This window comes from Lepus europaeus, chromosome 18 (genome assembly GCF_033115175.1).
Source record: "Lepus europaeus isolate LE1 chromosome 18, mLepTim1.pri, whole genome shotgun sequence".
Lineage (NCBI taxonomy): Eukaryota > Metazoa > Chordata > Mammalia > Lagomorpha > Leporidae > Lepus > Lepus europaeus.
This window is the reverse complement of record NC_084844.1, coordinates 22,184,010-22,206,596: the sequence shown is the minus strand read 5'-3', so window position 1 is coordinate 22,206,596 and position 22,587 is coordinate 22,184,010. Positions and strand designations below refer to the sequence as shown.

General features: G+C 59.7%; 1 protein-coding gene across 1 annotated transcript; it reads left to right on the top strand.

Moving 5' to 3' along the window:
• THRA (thyroid hormone receptor alpha) lies at nucleotides 1-21,170 on the top strand. The gene is made up of 9 exons (XM_062175350.1): nucleotides 1-85; nucleotides 10,024-10,381; nucleotides 12,847-12,914; nucleotides 13,380-13,480; nucleotides 15,334-15,481; nucleotides 16,021-16,226; nucleotides 17,499-17,645; nucleotides 18,347-18,605; nucleotides 19,222-21,170. Exons 2-9 carry the CDS (start codon nucleotides 10,329-10,331, stop codon nucleotides 19,470-19,472), a joined length of 1,233 nt encoding a protein of 410 aa, XP_062031334.1. The 5' UTR covers nucleotides 1-85; nucleotides 10,024-10,328; the 3' UTR covers nucleotides 19,473-21,170.
• The last annotated feature ends 1,417 nt before the right edge of the window (nucleotides 21,171-22,587 follow it).

The window sequence follows — 22,587 nt, the reverse complement described above, 5'->3', positions numbered from 1 at the left end:
CCACCGGCCCCCCATGGACGCCCCCGGCACGGGGCGCTGAGACCCCCGCGCCGCTGCCCAGCCCGGTCCAGCGCGCCACGCCGAGGTAAGGAGGAGGGAGCGAGGGGGCATTAATATGCAAATGCCTCGCGATTGATTATGCAAAGCCGCGGGTCCCTACGGCCGGCTCCTGGGCGGGCTGGGGGCGCCCAGGGGGTGCCCGCTGCCAGCCTCAGCCTTCCGCGGCGCCCAGGTGACCCTGTCACAGTCCGGGAGCTTGCAACTGACGCCCCAGGGAAGGGAGGTGTTGCTGGGCGGTCGGTGGGCCCTGGGGTTCGCTGGCGGAGATGGCGTCTGGGCCTCCCCCTCGAGGGCCCGCCCGGCCTCAGTCCGGCCGGTCTGCTGCGCGTTCCCAGGCCGGGCCCCGCTGCCGGCCGCCCGAGCTCCCCCGCCCGCCGCGCCGCGGTTTGTTTACGGTGCTCCGGAGGCCTGCCCCCCCCCCCCGAGCCCCCACCCCAGCCTCGGAGGCCGAGCGGCTGCGGAGGGCAGTGGGAGTGCAGTGGGGAGGGGTGGGCTTGCACCGGCCAGGGGAGAGAGACAGAAGTCCCTCCTCCCCTCACCCTCTCCCCAATTAAGCATGGCTCTCTGGTTGCAACACTCCTAATTGCAAAAACGCGGCTGGGGGGGTGGGGGTGGGGAGTGAGGGTTTGGGGGCGCAGTGGGGGCCCGTGCTGGCTGGCGGGGCTGAGAAAGAGAGGGAGAAACGGATCTCTGTTGTGCACCCCCCCCTTGTCTCCCTCCCCTTGCAACGTGTCTCTGGTGCCCCTTCTCGGTCTAGGGCCCTCCCTTGTCCAGTGTGAAAGAAAGGCCTGGGGGTGGGGGGATGGCAGAGGCAACGAGGAGAGAGCTGCCGGCTGGGTGGGGGGTTGGGGGGATAGAAACAGAAGGAAAGCCAGTGAGATGGGAGCCTGCCCCTCCATGCTGGCTCCGGCCCCAGAAGGGGGAGGGGATGAAGGGGGCTGTTGTCCAAGATGAGGGGAGAAGCAGAGGTGACATACAGACACAGAGATATGCCCACACAGAACAGCCACATGCACACCCAGGGACACCCAGGCGGACTCAAGGACAGGAGCTGCTGGACACACCCACATGGGACAAGGAAAGAGGCAGGCTGCCGCTGCACCGTGGGAGCCCAGAGGGGCAGAGCATACCCACGGGAGACCAGCAGCGGGCAGTCGGACCCATGCACATGCCCACACACAGGGTAACACAGAGATGCTGTCACCCACATGGGCGAGGGGGAGTTGCTGTCACCCACACAGAAAAAGTCACTATGGCATGCATGCATGCACACGGAGCAATTGCACACAGCCACACAGTTACAAAAGACCTGTCACTCACAGGCACACACGTGCTTGCATGAGCACAGTCACGCAGGCATCATCCCCTGGCGTGACAGTCACTGTCACTCTGTCAAATGCAAGCACAGTTACACATCAACACATGTGTACACAACTTAGCAACAAGTATTTTCTTGGATTCTTACTGTGGAACTCGGAGGTTCTGTCGACAGCAAAACCGCTGCTCCAGAGTAAATGGAATGTGTGTGTGTGAAAAGATTTTTCATGTATCATGATACAAAGCATGCGTTTCTGATAGCGCGCGCGCTCTTGGTCATTCTGGCTTGTCAAATCCCCCTCCTGGGAAGCCTGAGAAGACCTGGGAGAATCGCTTAGACAGCTCTGGATCCCACCCAGAGACTAGCATAGGGGCTGCTCTGTAAAGACTTGTTCATTGATTGACTGTGGGCACTGCGGACACAGGTGCACTTGCTGGCACGCAAGCCCATGGACTCAGGTGCGCCGCACATTCACAAGGCTCGGGCCATGCTGTCACAGGTCCACGTGGACACTGTGTCAGACAGCCCCAGGTGCACACTTGCTGCCAGCGCAGTCGGGCACACCTCCATGCCTTGGTGACAGCCTCCCTCCAAGCTTCCTCCTGTCTCCTTCTGGCATCAGCCCTTTGTGAGAGTGGGCACTTTTTTTTTTTCTTTTGGAGGGACAAGAGAAACAAGAGCAAAGACGGGGGGTGCAGGGGGGTTTCAGAGGGCCGAGTCATGGGCCTGAAGCAGTGTCCAGTGACTTCTAGCAGCTGGGATTGTCCTGGCTGCAGGGGTGGGGGTGGGGGCGTTGTATGGGGGAGAGCTGGCTCCCAGGGAGTGGCTCTCACCGGTCCCCTGAAGGCTAACGGGGGCTCCCACTGCCCTGCTGAGGATGATTTTCCTGGGGACAACTGAGTCCCTGCCTCCCACCGTGCATCTGGCCCCTTTTCCCACCTTGGCCCTTCTGTCCAGACTTGGACGCTTTCCTTAGGAGGCCGAGTGCTGGCGAGTGTCTGCGTGAGTGATGTGTATTTTTGACTTGGAATTTCTCTCTAACTCTGTCTCTCTTTCTGTTGCTGTGTCCCGTGGTGTCTAATTCTCCCTCTCTCCTTGTTCCCCTGCCAGTCTGTAACTCCCTCTCGCCCCAGCGCTCCCCTGTCCACCCCTGTCCTTGTCTCTGTCTGCCACTGTCCCTTTCCTGGGAGCTGGGAACTGGCAGGGACGGTCTTCATACTTTTCCAGTTGTTAATACTCAAACTCCGGCCCTCTGCCCCAGCCCGCCCCGCCTCTGGGGTCAGCGGGAGGTTGGGGTGGGGGGCGGGGGGCTCAGCTGGCTGCTCAGGACATCCTGTGTTTCCTTAGTGCTGCCGCTGCACAGCCCAGTTTGGGGGGCTGGAAATGGGGAAAGGAAGGGGGTTGGCTGCTGCCCATGCTGACCCCTTGGGCTGGCAGGTCCAGCCGGGGGGACACGGGTTCTGCAGGAGCCCTTGGTGTGCAGGCTGCGGCGAGTTAGCTTCTAGTCGAGCCAATGACAAGGCTCTTCCACCAGTGATCCATGCTGGGAAAGAATTGTCGCTGTGGGCAGTGGCGGGAGTTGGCAGGATTCACCATGGCCTTTCCCTACTGCCCTGGCAGCTGGGACCCACCTCAGAGATGCCCAACAGCTGTGTCCTCCTCGTCCAGCCTCAAGGCCTGGTTCTGAGGGTCCAGCTGTCCAGACTATGTATGCGGCTGAGCGAGGCGCTTTCACCCACAAGTGCAGGTTCCAGCCCACGGTGAGCAGGACGGGCCACCCTTCCCCACACCCAGAGCCCAGGGGCCACCGTGCATGTCTGACCATCCTCCCCTGTAGCCCTGGCCTACTTGGTGGAGGAAGCAGTGGCGATGATCCTACAGTAGACAATCCATGAGCTGCAACAGAAGAGAGGGCTGAAACTTGGTCCTGGAGGGCGCAGCTTGGTGACAGAACAAGGTGGCATCCCCGTAGCAGGTGGTATACTAGCGTGGTCAGGAGCTGGGCATCTTGTTGTTGCTATTCTTTTGAAGCAGGCTGCCTGGGTTCGAATCCCACCTCTTCCCCTTGCTGTTTGTATGAAGCGGAGCACGTGATTTAACTCCCCCCTTGCCGTATCTGTAGGGATGACACTGCCTACCTCATTTAGCTTTTTGAGGATTAGCGGAGTTAGTATACAAAATGCTTTAAAAAGTGCCTGGTTGGTAACAGGCTGTGTGTGTGTTAGCTTTTACCGATGAAGAAACCAGTGGCCCTGGTGTCCCCTGGATTTCTTAGAGAAGCTTAGTGGAGCATTGGATCCCCTGACCATCACAGGAATGAACCCGGTCTCCAATCTCCAGCTTCCTTCCCCTTTATATCATTTCTCTTTCCCCTGCAAGTTTTTGCAGCCTGGACCCAGGATATGGAAAAGAACCCAAGACAGACCCCTCTGCCCTGCCCTCTTTTGACCCTCATTAGCTTAAAAGGAGCCTTCAGTGTCTTGGGGGGGTTACCCCTCACCCACCAGGGGGCTCATCCAGGAATATTTGGGCATCGCTGCATCTCTGCTGGGACACATCTCAGCACTGGGGGTGGGAGAGCAAAAGAACAAGTGCAGCAGTTCCCTCTCCCCAGACTCTCTTCTTTATGTGTAGGAGCTCATGAAGGAGATGGCCTCCCTCCTTCCTCCTGGGGACCCAGCATCCCTGTCACCTACCATGGCCCCACCAGGACCCAGCCCTGTCTGACAAACACCAGACTCCCCTCCCCCACAGGACAGGCATTAGCGTAAAGGGAGGTGGCTGCGAGAACCTGAAGTGCTGAGTAAGGACCTGGGAGGTGGGCAGGGCACCTTCGGGTCTGGGGTCTGTACTGGGTGGTCCCTTTCCCTCTGTGAAGTGATCAGAGTTGCGTCTCCCCCAAACCTTTCTTATTCAGCCCCTGCTGTTCAAGGTGAAGCAAGGACGGTGATGTGGGGGGGGGGGGATGCTGACAGTGAGGTGACTGGAGTGGGAGCAAATCTCACCTCCAGCTCTCAGGGCTGCAATGCCCGTCTCGCTCAGAGTGAGGGTAGGCAGCATAAGGTGAGGTGACTGGTGCGTTCAGTCTGCGTCTCGTCCTGGCACGGTGAGCACGCCTGTGGGTTCTCCCCTCCTCCCAGGGATGGGCGCATGCAGGGTGGGGGATGCACACGTCACGGAGCAGACGGCTCTGTCTCTCACAGAGACGTCCAGGGCTGCTGTGGAGTGGGCACACGTGGCTTCACCTTGGTGTCACCTGGCAGGCCAAACGTGGGGTGCCACAGGGGACCTCCCTCGTGCATATCCTTGCTTGAAGCGATCCAGAGAGAGGGGTCAGAAGTTTGCAAGCAGGGATGCAAGACGGATATCACCGTGCCCAGGAAATGCTGTCCTGCTTGGGGACCAGGGGCTGGGGGTTAAAAATAGTGCCAAAGGCACAGCCACACACCCGGGGCAGCAGCAAAAAGTAGCATAATTGAACCAAGCCCCCAGCCCTCCTCCTCCTCCGCTTCTCTCTTCTAAGGAGGAGATGGGCGCTTGGCTCTCAGGAGTCCTGGCTGCCTGTTTCATTTTCTCTTTTACCAGGCGTGGGGGTGGGGTGGGGAGGGGACCAGGATTGGTGGCTATCGGCATTTTTGTACACATCAGTGAGTGGGTGTGTTGTGCACGCATCCGTGTGAGGGTGTTTTGTGCATGTGTGGGCTAGGGAGGGCTCTGAATATCTCCTGGAACGGGAACCCAGAGCCCTGCGGCTCTGCGCATGCGCGCTAAGTCTGTGCGCCTGCACGTGTCCGTGTGTGTGCTGGAGACTCAGCTGCATTTGCTTGCTCGCTGGCGCTTGCTCTCATGCTCGCTCGCTCTCTCTCGCTCTCTCTCTCTCTCTCTCTCTCTCTCTCTCTCTCTCACACACACACATACACGCACACGCACACGCACTTCTCAATCTCCTCCACTCCCCCCCTTCCCTCGCTCTCCCCTCTCTGCCTCTGCCAGTTCTGCTTGGGCGGGGGCTGGCTCCTGCCTCCCTGGGGTGCCTGGGAGAATATCCCTGCTTTTCTTTTCTCCTCCGCTGTTCCTCCCCTCCTAGGTGATGCTCTCCAGGGCTGGCAGGCAACCTCTTCTGCCTTGAAAGAGGGGAGTGAAGGAGGGAGACCGCCCAGCGCAGTGCCCAGGATGCCATCTGCGGGGAGCGCCTTGGCCCCGTGACATTCATGCCTCTAGCGTTCAGCTGCCCCAGCTCCCAGCTCCGATTACCCACTGGCTGCTGGGGGGAGGGTGGGGAAAATGTGCCATGTCCAGCTTGGGGGTGCTCCTCGCTCTGCCTTCTCAGCTACTTCACTGTCCTACTTCTGTTCCCAAGGGACACTGGGGCAGGGGGCTGAGCCCCTGGGCGCGGGTGTGGGCACAGCTGGCCATCAGCAGCAGCACAAGGGATAGATGCGGCTAGGAGGTGACCTCTAGCTGGGCACCCCGAGGCTACCTGACTGGAGCTGGCCCAGGGTGGGGGAGGAGGGCCAGGAGAGCAGCAGGTGGGTGAGGTTGTTGGGGGAGCGGAGTGGGAAGCACCGTCTTTGATGTTCCTGCTGGGCATCTGGCCCAAGTCAAGGCTGCTGTTTATGTCTTTCTGTCTCTGACCTGCAGGGGAGAGTTTCCTGTTATATTCTTTTTTGGGGGTGGGGAAGATCCTTTGTTTAAGTAACCAACCTCCCCCTGAGGGCTACCCCCCACCCCATCTTCCATTCTGGAGCCCCTAAGGCCTCAGGTGGCTAGGAGAGCAGAGTCCTGGATCGCATCTCCTGGGGGCCCAGCCAGAGCGCCCTGCCAAGGGGAGCTGTCTCCCTCCCTGCCCCGCCCCCCCCCCACTGTTGCTCAGAGTCTGTGCCTGTTCCTTTGCCACATCACACCTGCCAGATAGGAGTCTCCTTGCTGCCTCCCCTCCTCCTCTCTTTTCTGGCACCAGGAGAACAGAGTTGGGTGGGGCAGCCCTGCCCCAACCATACCTGAGAATAGAAGGGGGGGGGGGCACGTCTGGCAAAGGAGAGAGAGGTTCCAGCCCTAGAGAGGCCTCTCCCCTTCCACGTGAGGGAGGAGCATTGCTGCTGGGGTTCTGTGATGGCCACAGGCTGCAGGGAGCCAGGGGTGTGGGGGGCTGCCCGTGGGAGCGGGGACAGTGTGCACACAGATGCGTTTGTCCGTGCATGCCCTAGTGTGTGTTTGGTCCCAGGTGGCTGCCCTGGCCCCGCAGCATCACCCTTCTCGCTCCTGTGGCATGGAGTCAGGGTATCGATGCCAATGATTGGGGGGTCTCCCCCCACCCTAGCAGCAGGCAGAGGGGAAGGGGAGAGGGAGGTGTGAACCTACCCACAGCACTATTAATAGCCTACATGCCAGGCCACCAAGAACCAGCTGTCACCGTGGAAACCATTCCTACTTCCCCCCTCCCCCAGCCTCCACGGGGTGGGACTTAGGCGGGGCTGAAGCACCCCCCACCCATCTTTCTTTGTTACCTTTCTCCCTTTGTCTCCCCCTCCTTCATCTGTCTCCCCTCCCCGTGTCTGTCCTCCTTTCGCTCCCCCTTCCCTCCCCATCCCCCACTGCATCGCTCCCTGTCTTTCTTTCCCAGAGTCCCCCTCACCCCCCTGCATTCTGCACCCCCACGGGCCCTGCCCCAGGTCTTTGTCCCTCCCCTCCGCTCCAGCACCCCTGCTGCCCCCCGCCGCCTCCTCGTCCCCCCCTTTTCGGAGCTCCCTTGGTGCAAGCCTCTCTCTGTGTGCCTGGTGAGGAGGAGGGCTGGGCTTTCCTCTGAACATTAAGGACAAAGTTCAGGGGCCCCAGAAAGGCAGGGCCAAGAGCCTCCGTAGAGCTGAGTGTGTGCTATTCTGTGCTAGGTCCTGGGGACAGAGAGTCCTCGCAGGTGGCCCGGGAGTCCTTTGGGGGTGTCCCTTGGCTCCGCAGGACTGCGGAGTGGGACCAGCAGCAGTGGGAATCTGGCGTGGTGCCTACGGATGCCGCACTGGCTTCTTGTCCCTGTCCCCCCTGCCCCCGCCCAGCGCAGAAGCACTTAAGCTTAATGAAATGCTTCCCCCTGTGTGGGCACCTTGCCCACACTGCCACTCGGCAGCTCATATCTGACAAAGAGGAAGTGGGTGGCCAGGCCAGCCAACAGGTGGGCCTCGCTGCCCTGCTGTCCTGCCCAACCTGGGAACCCCCATAGCTCCAGCTCCTCTGCCTCTGCAGGGGCTGCACCCGGAGGGAGCTTGGGGGGAACTCAGCTGGACTCCTGGACGAGGGGAGAGGGACTGCCCACCAGGGTGGGTATCCCTGCCCCTTGCCCCCTGACCGCCTTCTGCACACAGCTAACACAGCTTCCTGGGTGCCTCCATGCATGCTGGGGCCTCTGCTGGGCTCTGTCACCCCAGAGGCCCAGATAGTCCCTGGACAGACATCAAGGAGTCCCCAGGGTCTCCAGCCTCTTGCTAGGTGCCAGGTGAGGGTGCCCTGGGTAGTAAGGGCAGCACCTTGGTCCTCTGTCCACAGCCAGGGGCTACCCAGGTCCAAAGTGGCACCGACTGGCACTAAGGCCCCATTGAGCTCAGCACAGAGTCAGGGCCAAGAGGGAGTCTGCCCCCCTCCCAGCGGGCACGTGCAAGCCCTTGGCAGTGCCCAGGCACATTTGGAGTTAAGGCTGGGCTGTGGAGGGGGAAGGGGAAACAAGCAGGGTGGCTTAGGTTGGCACTGCCCCAGGTCTGCCCTGTAGCAACTGGTAGTGGGGGTGTGGGGGAAGGGGTCCTGCACAGCCACGGCCCGGGGCAGGAGCTGCCCATGCCATGTGGCTGCTGCCTGTGCTCCCTGCTCGGCGGGCCCACAGCTGCTAAGGGCCATTCCTATGCACCCTGGCCTCTGTGCCTGTGCCTGGGGCCTGCTCCCCAGGGCTGCCCCTCTCTCAGCATGCCCACTCCTGTGCCTGCCTCCTGCCCTCCCCCGGGGGCGCTCGGGCCTCTGGCTGGCGAGTGGATTTTTCCAGCTTCTGTAAACAAGTGGTGGCGGTGTGCCAGGCGGGCAGGAGACAGGCGGGGGCAGCACCGCAGCCAGGGTGTGCCAAGCACCGAGGCACAGCCTTTGGTGGGGGGAGAGACAGGGAGACACCCAGGCCCAGAGAGAGAGAGAGAAAGAGAGAGAGAGAGAGACATTCAGATGCAGACAGACCAAATGAAGGCTTGCTGGGCTCAGATAGACGTGGAAACATAGAAGCCTCTCTTGTCTGGCCCAGCCCCCACCGCTGCCCTCGCCCCCTACTCCTCACTGGTCTGTCTGGGAGCAGCAGGCCCTGATGGCCAGGCCCTGGGCATCCCCACCCATTCCTCCTCTCCCCACCTCCACCCCTCAGGACTGGCTACGCCATTATAAATTTATAACAGGAATTTCTCCACAAGCCAAGAAAAACTTGACCTACTTTCTTGAAGGCTCCCTGAGCTAAGACTCCCTGCTCGGGGGGCCCCCCCTCAGTCTCCTGTCCAGCCCCCAGTGCCCAGTCCCAGACCCGGGGGGTATCACAGGCAGAAGGGGCGCTCTTCCACGCTCCTCCCACACTCACACCCCAGGGGCTTGCCTGTGTGCAGAGGCCCTGTCCGTGGCCCTGCCCAAGGATCTGAATTATCTCTCTCTTTCCCCCCACCCTCCTCCTTATCAGTTCCAGGAGGGGGTTGCTGGGGGGCCCAGGGGCGAGGTCTATGGTACAGCAGCCACGTGATGGAGGTTGTATGTGGGGAACTGCACCCTTTGTCCCCCTCCCACATACCTGCACCTGCCTGCGTGCACGCAGACAGCGAGCCAGGGTCAGGGGTGTAGCGTGGCGGGATGGTGGGCCTGGCACCCTGGGCCCGAGGTAGCAGAACAAGGCTGGCGTTAGAGGGTGTGAGGTTTTAGTCCCTGAGCCACCTGCTTAGCAGCTGTGAACCAGGTGAAGTTCGGGTGCCCGCTGCGGAGGGCGCCCATTGGCTATTCTGCTAACACACGTTCATTTCCTCTGTCGTTCCCCTTGCTGTCCTGGTGGGTGGCAGCTCATCTAAACCTGCTGACAAGTCTGTTCCTCAGCCCCAGCAGTGGCACTTGGGCCCTTGAATGGGGAACTCTGGGGACTGGGAGTCATGACCCGGCCTGCGGCAGAGGCGTTGTCACTGTCTCTCTGTTATGGCGCTGAGATGGGCACCTGTGTACTGCTCCCACACCCCATCCCCCGCTTCCTTCATGGTACCCTCATGCCTGTGCTGGGACCTGCCCACCTCTGTCTCCTCCCCTGCCATGGTGCTGATGGGTTTTCAGAGGACTTAGCTAATGTTTAACGGGCACATGTTAGCGTCTGGGCATCAGTTTGGCTGTGAGAGCTGAGTTGTGCTGCCTGGTACCCAGATGGCTTTGTCTTTCCCTTCATCCCTCCCCTGTGTGGGGCCGAGGATTTGGGTATCCAATCTTGCCTATGGTGCCTGTACCAGAGGAGTAACCCTGCTCCTTACCCCACGCCTACCCTCCATGCCCACTGCCGCTTTATTATAGTCCCCCGGAGCCCCAAATGTGGCCACCAAAGGGGTTCTCCCCACCCTTCTACCATAGCGCCCACTTACCTGGCTTCTCTCCTCTCTCTACAGGGATCCGCAGACAGGACGAGACTCTGAAGTTACTCTCCCAGCACCTACCCCCAGGACCACCCCCCCCAAGGACCCAGCTTGCCCTCAACCCTCCCACCTGCCACTCCCTGGCCCCTCCCACCGCCCGCCCCCCTTGGGGTGCAGGGCATGGTGTGAAAGGCCAAGTGCTGAGTGGGTACCATGGGTGCTGTGCCCTAGGGCCTGGGTGGCGGGGGGTGGGCGGCCTGTGGGCGTGTTGGGGGGGCCAGCGTGCCCACCCCAGTCTCTTGGCGTGCTGGAGGGCATCCTGGATGGAATTGAAGTGAATGGAACAGAAGCCAAGCAAGGTGGAGTGTGGGTCAGACCCAGAGGAGAACAGGTAACGGGTCTGGCGACGAGGTCGCACTACCTCTTACGCGTCGAGCTTGGGCAAAAGAGCACTGTGTTGAGTGGCTCTGGGGGATGGGGCACGAAGACAGCAGGTCTGCTACCCACCTTCGTCCTAGAGCCCAGGGAACGCTCGGAGGTGGCAGGGAACCAGGCACTTGAGTTGAGAGATTCCCATCTTGAAGGGGCCAGTGATAGAGACCTGAGTAATTACAGACAGAGGGCACACGGCGCTTCCCTGGGTGGTGCCGGGCAGCCTGAGATACCCCCAGAGGCCCCTCTGTCGTTGCCGCCCTCACCTGAGCACGTGGGATCCAAACAGCCTTGCTGTTTCCCTCCTCTCCTCTCTGGCAGCCCGTGCCCCATCTGGTCACTTACAAGTGCCTTGTCCACAGGCTGTGGTGCTCGTAACATGACATTTCAGGCCCATGTACCAGTAACTTTTGGTCACAGCCTATGCTGAGATTTGGAATCTGCTGGGAGCCCCACAAGCTCTTCCTTGTTCATGGTCAAAGGCAGACACTGCCGTGGAGCTCCTCCCAGGAAGTGGAAATGCATGCCAGCCGCGAAGGTTTTGCTTACACATGGGTGAGGCATGGCGCTGTATGCACACTAGGGACAGGTTACCTGTGATCTGCGCTGCCCTTGAGAAACCAAGAGGGTCTCTGCCTCTGCCATTGGATCCAAGTGGCACAGAGCTCTGTCCCAGTTGGCATGGAACCCCGGGAGCTGGGTACAGGCTGTGCCTATGGCCAGGGAGAGAGTGGGGGTGGGGTGCTCTGGGGAGCAGTGTGGCTGGCTGTTGCCTAGGAGATCAGATCCCGAGCCAGGAGGCTGGAGGCCTGGCCAGGCAAAGCCCTGGGGCCCAACACTGGGTCCCTGGAGGGCTGGAGGAAGTGGATGGGGCTCGAAATGGGGTAGGCACCAGGGTAACCCCCCCCAAAGCCTCACCCCAGCCGGGACTCTGAGGATCTGGCCTGTTGCTACGTGGCTGTCACTTGCATCCGCTGTAGCTCCCCGTCCAGACTAATGTGGATCTGGAGAGTCTGCCCCTAAACCTTGGACAAAGGCGAGAATGCCTTTTCTCGGTCCCTTAGGACTGCAGCCCCTCCCCCAGTATCCTCCCCTCCCCCATATCCCTGCGCCACCTTGTGGTTGTTCCTGGGACTGCACCCAGAGGCTGGAAGTCTTGTAAACTGCTGAATGCGCGGGCTGCACTGGGGCCTAGGAGGCCTCAGGTGCCCTGCACCCACCCCTCGGAGGAGGCGGGAGGGAGACCTGACCCTCCAGCCTTGTCGGAACCAGACAGGGTAATCCCCAGGGGGTGTGGAGCACGGGGCTGTCTGTGACTGTGACCCTGGCCAAGGTCACTATGTCAGTGTGTTGGGAATTGCGTCTGGCTCCAGGAGGAGGGGCCCTGCACTTGCCACACGCAGGGTGGGAGAGGGAGGTTATACAACCCTCGCATGCACGGAGAGGGCTTATGTAAGCCGTGTGTGACGAGGTTATGTAACATGTATGGAGAGCCTGGTGACACGTATGTGCAGGGACTGAAGGTGGCTGAGAATCCCTGGCATGAAGAGGCTCAGGGTCCTCGCCCTGCCTCTGCCTCCTGTGTACTGTGTCACCAGGCACAAGTAGGGCTTTGGTTCAGATCTGTGTTAAATGGAGGCCATACACAGGCTGGCTGTCGTTGTCATTTGCCACTGTAGGTTACTAAGCATGCAATCCTGACCTGGATGTCCACACAGCAGAGAGAGAGTGGTGTTAGCAGGTGTCTGTCCAGAGAGTTGTGTAACATGTGGGCATATCCTAGAGGTCATATAACACATCTGAGAATGCCCTGGAAGTGGCATAGATGGTAAACTTGGGGTTATTCTAAAGGCTGCAAAGCTATTAATATGTACACTGGCGTCATGTTGCACACATGTGTGTACATGTGTATGTGTGTTCTGAAGGTTAAGCTTATCCTGTGGATTCTTCTGGCACAGTTGTCATCCACGGAAGGCTTGGATCTGTGGTGGTCCTGTCCTGTGGATTGTGGGTGCTTCATATCTACAGTGTGGTTGTGGATGTGTATGTATGCATGTGTGCGTGTGTGCGTGCCCGTACTGTGTTCATGTGTGTGCTGTGTATTCATGTGTGGGTGGGGGGTATGTGTGCGTGTTGTATGTGTCTGTTGTATGTATATGGGTATGTGTGTGTGTTGTATCCGTGTGGATGTCTACCTTGGGGCCCTAGAACATGCTTGTGCCCAGCCAAGGCCCTTATCTCTCTCCCCTGCAGCTTCCAGATAGCTAAAGGCTTCTAAGCCTTGTCAGCTGACCTGGGGGTGGGAGGTGGAATGAGGACACAAGGTAGAGGGAGTCGGGCCTGGGGGACTATAGGAACCTCATGGGTGAGGAGGGGGCTGCCCAAAGACTGCTCCGTGATTCTGTCCACTTTGCCCCCATCTAGTGCCAGGTCACCAGATGGAAAGCGAAAAAGAAAGAACGGCCAATGTTCCCTGAAAACCAGCATGTCAGGTGAGCCTGGCTGTGTGTGCCACTTCTTCCTGCCCCAACCCCCACCAGGTCTCCCTGTGACCCGTGACAGGTGCCTCTGGAGGGCTGGGGCTGGGTTTGTCTGGAGTGAGAGGGGTGATGAGGGCATGGCCCGGGCTTTGAGGATGGATTAAGTCAGGAAGTGCCTCTTCCCTTCTTTCCCAAGCTGCTTTCCTGAGCTGCCACCATCCATTTTCCACGTCCGTCTTCCCCTACCCCTTAGCTATGAGCGAGCAGTCAGCACTGAGCTGCTCTGTCTTCTCAGGGGGTGGACACAATGTCCAGTGATCTGTCCCCAGGATTCCATCTGGAGACAGTGAGCCCTGCAGGGAGGCGGGGCTGTGCCACAGGCCAGAAAGGGAAAGCTGGGGCTGGAGAAAGTCTCGGAGCCTCGCGGAGCTGCCGGGACTCCGAGCCATGCCTGCCCGCTCCTTTCCTCCCTCCCAGGGTATATCCCTAGCTACCTGGACAAAGACGAGCAGTGTGTCGTGTGTGGGGACAAGGCAACCGGCTACCACTACCGCTGTATCACTTGTGAGGGCTGCAAGGTAGGGACCAGCCATCCCCTATCCTGCGCCCACCCGCTGAGCGCCCAACCTTGGGATCCCTCAGCACCTGGCCCGACACAGAGCCTCGCCTCGGTCTCATCGTTTCTTCTTCAGCCACCTGTTCATTCACAGCCCCTGCTCTGCCTGTGTAGGTCAGTTGCCTGCTGCACTGAGCCTTCTTCATCCGTAAAGTGGGATGACAAACGACCTCATAGAGTTGCTGGGGGAATTAAATGAGATAATTTGCATATGAAGTGTTTAAAACACAAACCAGGCACATAAACAGCAGCCAAGAAATGCCAGGTATGACCCGTCTTCCAGTATTAGGTATGAGGGGTGCAGGTTATGCCCCGCCCCCAAGCTGCCCACAGCCTGCCAGAGAGGGACAAACTTAAACAAACATCAGCTTTTTTTCTTTCTTTTTAAAGATTAATTAATTTATTTGAAAGGCAGAGTTACAGAGAAGAAAAGAGAGAGAGAGAGAGGTGTCTTCCATTCACTGGTTCACTCCCCAAATGGCCACATGGCTGGAGCTTCGCCGATCTGAAGCCAAGAGCCAGGAACTTCTTCTGGGTCTCCCACATGGGTGCAGGGACCCAAGGACTTGGGCTGTCTTCTACTGTTTTCCCAGGCCACAGCAGAGAGCTGGATCGGAAGTGGAGCAGCCTGGACTTGAACCAGCACCCATATGGGATGCTGGCACTGCAGGTGGTAGCTTTACCCACTATGCCACAGCACTGGCCCAGGTTGTTGTTTTTTTTTTTTTTTTTAGGTGTATTTATTTATTTGAAAGGCAGAGAGTTAGAGAGAGAACCAGCAGTGGAATGTCTGTCTCTGTCACTCTGTCTAGATTTATTTTATTTATTAGAAAAGCAGAATGACAGAGAAGGAGAGAGATATACAGAGAGATCTTCCATCCGGGTCTCCCTTGTGAGTGACAGGGGCCCAAGCACTTGGACTATCTCCTGCTGCTTTCCCAGGCTCATTAGCAGGGAGCTGGGTCAGAAGTAGAGCAGCCAGGGCTCAAACCAGTGCTCAGATATTATGGTGTGGCAGATGTAGGATCACCACCCCCTGAAAATCCAAGGTCTTCCAAGAAATAGAATTATTTGAAAATACATTAAGGCTTGAGGTTTCTCTCTCAGTGTCATGCAAACCAGACCACGAGGGTTTAGAGTTCCTGGAAGCAACACAAGCAGCGTGGCTCAGAGCAAGGGCAGCCGAGTCCCGGGGGAGCATCCTAAAAAGAGCAGCCTTGGCTCCTCACTCCCCCCACACCCCACCCCCAGAGTGCTGTAGGTCCCCAAGTGAGGCTCAGGAATCCGTAGCTCTGGTAAGTGCTCCAGGTGATTTCAACACACCCAGAACCCGAGAGCTCAGACCTGGCTGTCTCCAGCCTGAGTCCTGGTGTAGCCAGATGGCTTTGGGCAAATTGCTTCCTCTCTCCAAGTGTCAGTGTCCTAGTGTGCTGCAGCGGGCACAGGAGGTGGTCACAGTCCCTACCTCATGGGGTTATCATCGGGGTAACCGCGAGCCTGTGTCAAAGAGGAGTTATCTTTATCCCAGCGCTCAGCACATAGTAAGCACTCGGCAAATAGTAGCTCTTCCTTTGATTGCTGCCACCCTGGTGCCTGAGGCTTTTCTTTTCCGGAGCCCAAGTGCGCCTCGCCCCTCCACAGCCTGGGTGCTGGGGGCCTGCAGAAGCCCACTGCTCCTGGGCCTGCGCGGTGGGGAGGATGCCAAGGTTCCTGTACTGGCCCTGCCTCCCTCAGCACACCCCCAGCTCCTAGGGAACGCTGTGGTCGGTTCAGCCCTGATCGCAGCCTGCTCCGTCTCCTTGCCCCCACCCCCAGGGCTTCTTTCGCCGCACAATCCAGAAGAATCTCCATCCCACCTATTCCTGCAAATATGACAGCTGCTGCGTCATCGACAAGATCACGCGCAATCAATGCCAGCTGTGCCGCTTCAAGAAGTGCATCGCCGTGGGCATGGCCATGGACTGTAAGGGGCGTGGGGGCGGGGGGGCTGAGCCAGGCGGCTGCGGGTGGGGGCTGATCTTGGGTGGCAGCCCAACCTGCTCACAGGGTAGAGTGACAGTCCAGTTCAGTGTATTGGTCCTGGTGGGCACAGGACACAGGATTCCTTGGGTGGCCCCTGCACGATGGCCGCAGTACCCACCTGAGAGCCATAGAGGGGGCATTGTTTGGTAGAAAGAACCCCCTAGCTCAGGGTTCCCATCTCCCAGGGCAGGCTCCCCATTGCTAAGCGAGGGGTTGTGTCTTTCATTGGCCAGGGATTGGGCGGCAGGATCTTCTAGTACCGTCATAGCCCGTTAAACCAGAACATGGTATTCTTCTGGATCAGCCCAAGTGGGAGTTGACTTGGTCCCAGGGATTAAGCACGGTCGTGCTACCCAGCTGCTGGGCAATTGCTTTAGGAAAGTCGCTTAAGCTCTCTGGCCCTCCAGGCCATGCACCAGGAGGAGTTTCTGGGAGCGCTGTGGAGAGGCCCCGCGAAGCGCTCTGTGTCTCTGTGCTCAGTGGTTCTAGATGACTCGAAGCGGGTGGCCAAGCGCAAGCTGATAGAGCAGAACCGGGAGCGGCGGCGGAAGGAGGAGATGATCCGATCCCTGCAGCAGCGACCAGAGCCCACGCCTGAAGAGTGGGATCTGATCCACGTCGCCACGGAGGCCCATCGCAGCACCAACGCCCAGGGCAGCCACTGGAAGCAGAGGCGGAAATTCCTGGTAAGAAGAGAAGGAAGTGAGGAAAGTGGTGGCCCCGCGGCCGGGAGGCAGGAACGAGCCGAGCCGAGACCTCTGAGCCGTCAGGGGTCCTCACTGTGTGCACACCCAGCGTGTCGTTGCAGTTTGGGCCCCGTGTCTCCCATCTCATGGGGAGCTCTGTGAGGACAAGGCCTTGCCTTCTTCGGTGGACTTCCAGTGAACAGGGCCGGCCTGGCCTGCCCACAGTGACCGTGAGGAGAGGGCTAGGACACAGTCACACAACTGTATTTCTGGGCACCTGCTAGTGCCAGACAGGGTGTTAGGCTCTGACAAAATGATTGCCAAGTGAGTGCTCTGCTAGGGAGGAGACAGACATTTGTAAATAGTTGGGGGGGGGGGGGGGTGGGCAGGCCGGCGCCGCAGCTCACTAGGGTAATCCTCCGCCTTGCGGCGCCAGCACACCGGGTTCTAGTCCCCGTCGGGGCACCGGATTCTGTCCCGGTTGCCCCTCTTCCAGGCCAGCTCTCTGCTGTGGCCAGGGAGTGCAGTGGAGGATGGCCCAAGTGCCATCCTCCATGGGAGACCAGGAGAAGCACCTGGCTCCTGCCATCGGATCAGCACAGTGCGCCGGCCGCGGCGGCCATTGGAGGGTGAACCAATGGCATAGGAAGACCTTTCTCTCTCTCACTGTCCACTCTGCCTGTCCAAAAAAAAAAAAAAAAAAAAAAAAAAAAAAAGTTGGGAGGCAGAGACTGGCACCTGGTTCATGATGGAGGGTGGCAGGGGGTGAACAGTGCCTTGCTGGAAACAAATACTCCCATACCAGGCAGATGGGTGGTCAGGTGCCTGGGTTCACATCCTGGTTCTGCCACTAATTAGTCTTGTGACTCGGGCAGTATCACTTAGCTGTGTCTCAGTTTCCTCATTTGTGAAATGGGTATTATTACTGTAGCTTCCTAACAGAATGAGGCTGAAATGAGAAAAGATATGGAAAACACCTGGCCTCTTCCTGGCCTCGAATGAAGTGCTCGGTATTTACAGCTGTTGTTGTTACTCTCCTGCTGCCGCTGCTTTCATCACTGTTATTATCAGCAGACCTTGGCCTTGGTCTATCCTCTGCCCCGTGGTGGAGGAGAAGCCTCAGGGCTGGGGCAGTCCTCTGGGCCCTAGTGGCCCCACTTCCCCAAGCTGCCTTGGAGCTCCCCCTGGTGGGCAGGGAGCCTTAGTGAGAGGTGAGAGGGGTCTGCAGCCCCAGCTGACCAACCGCCCCACCCCCACCCCATCTCCCTGTAGCCAGATGACATTGGCCAGTCACCCATCGTCTCAATGCCAGACGGGGACAAGGTGGACCTAGAGGCCTTCAGCGAGTTTACCAAGATCATCACCCCGGCCATCACCCGTGTGGTGGACTTTGCCAAAAAACTGCCCATGTTCTCCGAGGTAAGTGGCGGATGGGAGGAGACACCGGTGCCCTGCTGGGGAGGAACCTGGGGCAGCTCCCCAGCTCACTCGGTGCTGGCACTTGCCCATCGGCGGTTTACTGGACGGGGAGCAGTTGCTGGAGATAAATGCACACACACATAGCTACGTGCACACACAGGTGTGTTCATACATGCATGCATGGTGCGTGTGCATATACACCGACACACACACAACACACTCACACATGCACTCACAGTGCTCACGGGCACGTCCATAACACACACACACACATATACATTCATATAACGCCCACACACATGCATGCGTATGCCCACACATGATCTAAGGATCATGACCCACGTACCTGCCTCCCCGGCCCGTCTCCCCTCACATCTGCATGGCCATCGCATCTTCAGGCAGCCGGTTCTCCTCGTGCCACACAGTGCTCACCGCAGCAGGCGGCCCTAACAGCTGTGGGATCTCGGCCGAGTTCCCCCAACTCCCCCGTACCTCAGTCTTCTCATCTGCAGGGAGTGTCGGGGAGATGAGGGGACCTGAGTCCCCGGCGTGTGCATACGGGGCCCAGCAGCACCAGGCGGAGAGTGCACCTCACTGGCTGAGGCCGTGGTGGGCTCACCGACCTGGCAGCTAACCGGGGGAGGCCTCCAGGGCGTGGGGAGGAGTGTGCTGAGTGTGTGCATGGCCTTGCCACTCCACAGCTGCCTTGCGAAGACCAGATCATCCTCCTGAAGGGGTGCTGCATGGAGATCATGTCCCTGCGGGCGGCCGTCCGCTATGACCCCGAGAGCGACACCCTGACACTGAGTGGGGAGATGGCTGTCAAGCGGGAGCAGCTCAAGAACGGTGGCCTGGGTGTCGTCTCCGACGCCATCTTCGAACTGGGCAAGTCACTGTCTGCCTTTAACCTGGACGACACGGAAGTGGCTCTGCTGCAGGCTGTGCTGCTAATGTCAACAGGTACCTGCTGGTCGGCTGGGAGGGCTCGGAGTGTGCCGGAGCGTGCCGGGAGCTGGGCCTGTGGCTCTCCCCCTCCCTGGATCTTCCCCTCTCTCTGCTGCTCCGAGCCCATCCCCATCGCCCAGGTCCCTCTGTCACGTAGCCTCTGCTCCGTCACCCCCCTATACCCCCGTCCCCAACCTCATCTCATGCCCCCAAGCCCCTGCTGTGTGTCCTGTCCTGTCTGCCCCATGGTTTTCTCTGGGACCCATCATCTCTGTCATTCACATGCCCCTTAGCGTCTGTCCCCAACCCCCTGCTGTGCCTTAGTCCCATCTCTTGTCCCCCGGTGCCCTCCACACCCCACCTCTCTGACCACCATCCCTCCCCAGGTCCTCCCCGTGCCCAGCTTCACTCTCCCATGCCAGGCCACCTTTCTGTCCCTCTGTCCCCTGCATCCATCCACGGCCCCCTGGGAGCTTCAGTCCTGTGCCCCAAGGCCCCGCCTGCACACGGCCCTCAGTCCGACGATTTTCTCTCCCAGCCTCTGTGCCTCAGTCTCCCATCCTCGCCTGTGTTTCTCCCAAGGCCCTCAGCCACTGAGCCCTGGCGCCCTCCCTCCCTCCCTCCCCCGCAGACCGCTCGGGCCTGCTGTGCGTGGACAAGATCGAGAAGAGTCAGGAGGCGTACCTGCTGGCGTTCGAGCACTACGTGAACCACCGCAAACACAACATTCCGCACTTCTGGCCCAAGCTGCTCATGAAGGTGACTGACCTCCGCATGATCGGGGCCTGCCACGCCAGCCGCTTCCTCCACATGAAAGTCGAGTGCCCCACCGAACTCTTTCCCCCACTCTTCCTCGAGGTCTTTGAGGATCAGGAAGTCTAAAAGCCTCAGGCGGCCAGAGGGTGTGCCGGAGCTGGGGGGAGGAGCCTGGAGAGAAGGGGCGGGGCTGGGGCTGAGGGAGACCCCACCCCCACACCCCGCTTCTCTCCTTCCCGCTCTCCCTCGGATAGATTCCGCTCCCATACACACACCCCACACTGCCCAGGTCCCCCCTCAGAACCTCCAGCCCTGGGACAGGGCAACAAATGAACTTGCTATGAAAAGGACAGTGTGGGAGGTGGGGGGGGACCCAGTCCGCTGAGAAGCCAGGGGAAGGGAGAAAGAAACAGAGCGGACAAGCCATCTTGACTGTAGGGAGAGGAGGAAGGTGGGAGGGGACAGATGCCCTCAACTCTCCCCCTGCACGAAAGAGAGAGAGACAGAGAGAGAGACAGAGAGAGAGGGACACCCTGCCCAGTCCCTTGGCCGAGGTGTCCCCTCCAAGCTAAGGCCTCCTGCTCCCCCAGATGCCTGGGCTCAGAGGACGACTTGGCTCGGCGCCTCCCCTGGGGGTTAAATGTTATAGTCATTCTAACTGCACTTTGGAAACAAGCAAGGGGAGAAGATAGATGAAGAAAAACTAGACCGACAAAAAGACAAAAAAAGAGCGAGAGAGAGAGCGAGAGCGAGCGAGCGAGAGCGAGCGAGAGAGATGATATTAAGTTATTAACTAAGGCTGGCCAGAGGGGAAGGACCCCCCTTACCACCCCATGCACTTTGACAGCTGCCCTTCCTCCTCCTCGAATCAAAGAGAGTCCCTCTCCCAGCAGACCGCACCGGGAGGGCTGCCCGTCAGAGCTGTGAGCTGACACGACAGGGTCCTGGCCACCCCCTGCCTTGCCCCTCCCCCTGTGCCCCTTTGGCACCCCCAGCCCAGTTCTTCCTCCGCTCTCTGCCACTCGTGCCCGCTGAGTTCCATCTACCTCTCACGCTGGATGCCAGTTGGCCCCTCACCTCCTGTCCTGCTGCCCGCACAGCTCCCCATTCAAGTGCCCAGCCCCAGGGGTCTGTCCCTGTCCCCCGCCCCTCACACACACACGTGCACACACACACACACGCACACCTAGGCACCCACACGGGAAAAGCTGTGGCTGCGGCTTCCGCCCTCCTCATGTCCTGCAGTATTAGCTATGGTCCAGATGCTGCTGCCCGGGGTGGGAGCTGTGCGTGAGCATCTCCCTGAGTCCCCGCAGCTGGGGGCGGGGCCTCCCTTGCCCTGTTTCCTGGTCTGTCTTCTGGGCTCTCTCTAATCTCTGCCCTCCTCCCTCCCTGCTCCTACACAATGCACTCATCCTGACTTTGGGTGGGCAGGCACCAGAATGGGGTGTCTGGATCAGTGGCACTACATTGGGGCCCTGGGAGAAGGGTGGTTGGTGCTCCTCCTTTTTTCCCTTTGATGCTCTTCAGACCAGCCCCGCTCTGCCCCTGGGCCCCCTTCCCCTCTTCTTTTCTCGAATTCAGGGACTTTGGCTTGAGCCCCTCCCAGCCTCCTGGTGAGGAGTGCTCTGTTGGTCTGCACTTGGGGCAGCTGCCCTCCTCCTCATCCGCCTCCTCCCTTTGGCTATGGTAGCTCCTCAGGGGAGAGAGAGGGAGGGAGGGAAGAAGGAGAGGAGTGGGGAGGGACAGCGCAGACCAGAGGGCCCTGGGCTCAGGGCTGCACGTCGGCAGGGATGGATGGGTGGACATAGATGCCCCCGGAAGCCATGGGGAATGGGGCAGGGGTGGGTGGGGGAGGGGGCGCCAGGGCTTCCTGCGCTTTGCACTATTGGGGCAAAAATGTCTTAAGCAGTGGGGAACCTACCACCCCACCCCAACCCTCAGCCTGCCGCAGCCCCCTACACACGCACACACACACACACACGCACGCCATGAGCATCCACACACGTGCACCCACACACACACAGGAAGGCAATGCTATGCTGCCTGCCAGGGCGGTGTCCTTCCCCGCTGATCAGGTGTTCCCACGGGGATGGAGGGCCTGGAGGAGCATCCTGTCACCTGTGCATGTGCCTGCCCACCCCACTGGGGCCCTGGGCTGCCCGTGCTGTCTTTGTCTGTCTCTGTCCCCTCCCTCTCTCTCCTGGGGTGTGACTGCAGTCCCATGGGTAAGCCCTCTTGTACCTGACTCCCATACCTGGGGTCCCCAGTGGAATTCCTGACCTGCTGTCTCCCCTATTCCTTCATCCTCACCCCTCGCCCTCCATCCCCATTTTCAGCCATGGACTCGGTGAAGAAAAGGCCTGGAAGAGCCTTGGCCTCTTACAGACACTTAGGAACCCCTCCTCCCCACTTCTGCCCTCCCCAGTCAGATGAGCTGTGACCCCCCTCCCCCACCGGGGCCCTTCCCCTCCCCCCTCAGTGATGTGGGGCGTATGTGTGCGTTTCTCTGCGTGAATGTGTGAGTGAGTACGCATGGTGCCGGAGGAGCCAGGGAGACTCAGGAGTGCCATGCATCTGCTCTAGAGAGGCAGCTGTCCCAGTCCCTGCTGAGGAAGTGGGGAATAGGGCCCTCTCCTGGGGGCCATTGGTGCTAATGAGGGGGTGGCCCTGATGTGGGTGCTTGGCATGCCTCCCCCGGTATTGGCCTAGGCACTAGGGCAGGCAGGGTGGGGCAGCAGGTGCAGTATTGGTGGGAGGATGGGTTGCTGGGAACAGGATGAGGGGCCAGGCTAGGACAAGGGGGTGCCAGAGCCATGACCACTACCCCGCCCCCACCACCCGCCTCTCCATCTCAGTATTCCCCCTCCCATCACTTATAACACACATACCTCATCCAGCCTCCTCCCTGCTCAGACTTGGGGAGGGTGGGGGAGGAGGAGCTCCTACCCCTTCCCCAGGGGGCGGGTCTGCAGGGCTGGGAGAGGCCAGGGCGGGTGACCAGACACCGTCCATAAGGGGGGGACAGTAATTCCTGCCCTGGGAACTCCTGGGTGGGGGGAGGGGGACACTGCCCAGAGGCACTACTGAATGTATGAGAAGCTGGTGCTGGGGTGGGGGTGGGGGGCTGTGGCCAGAAACAGGGAAGGAGGTAGGTCCCTTCCCCAGGGAGGGGTGGGACCGGTAGGGGTGACTTGAGGGGCTCCTACTCCTGCCCCACGTTGACAATCAGTATGTCTGT

Bases quoted from the DNA above. Each gene is read 5' to 3' on its own strand.
- THRA (XM_062175350.1), top strand. From the start codon at position 10,329: ATGGAACAGAAGCCAAGCAAGGTGGAGTGTGGGTCAGACCCAGAGGAG. The intron at 12,915-13,379 runs GTGAGCCTGGCT...CCTCCCTCCCAG, and splicing joins CCTGAAAACCAGCATGTCAG to GGTATATCCCTAGCTACCTG. The intron at 17,646-18,346 runs GTAAGTGGCGGA...GCCACTCCACAG, and splicing joins AACTGCCCATGTTCTCCGAG to CTGCCTTGCGAAGACCAGAT.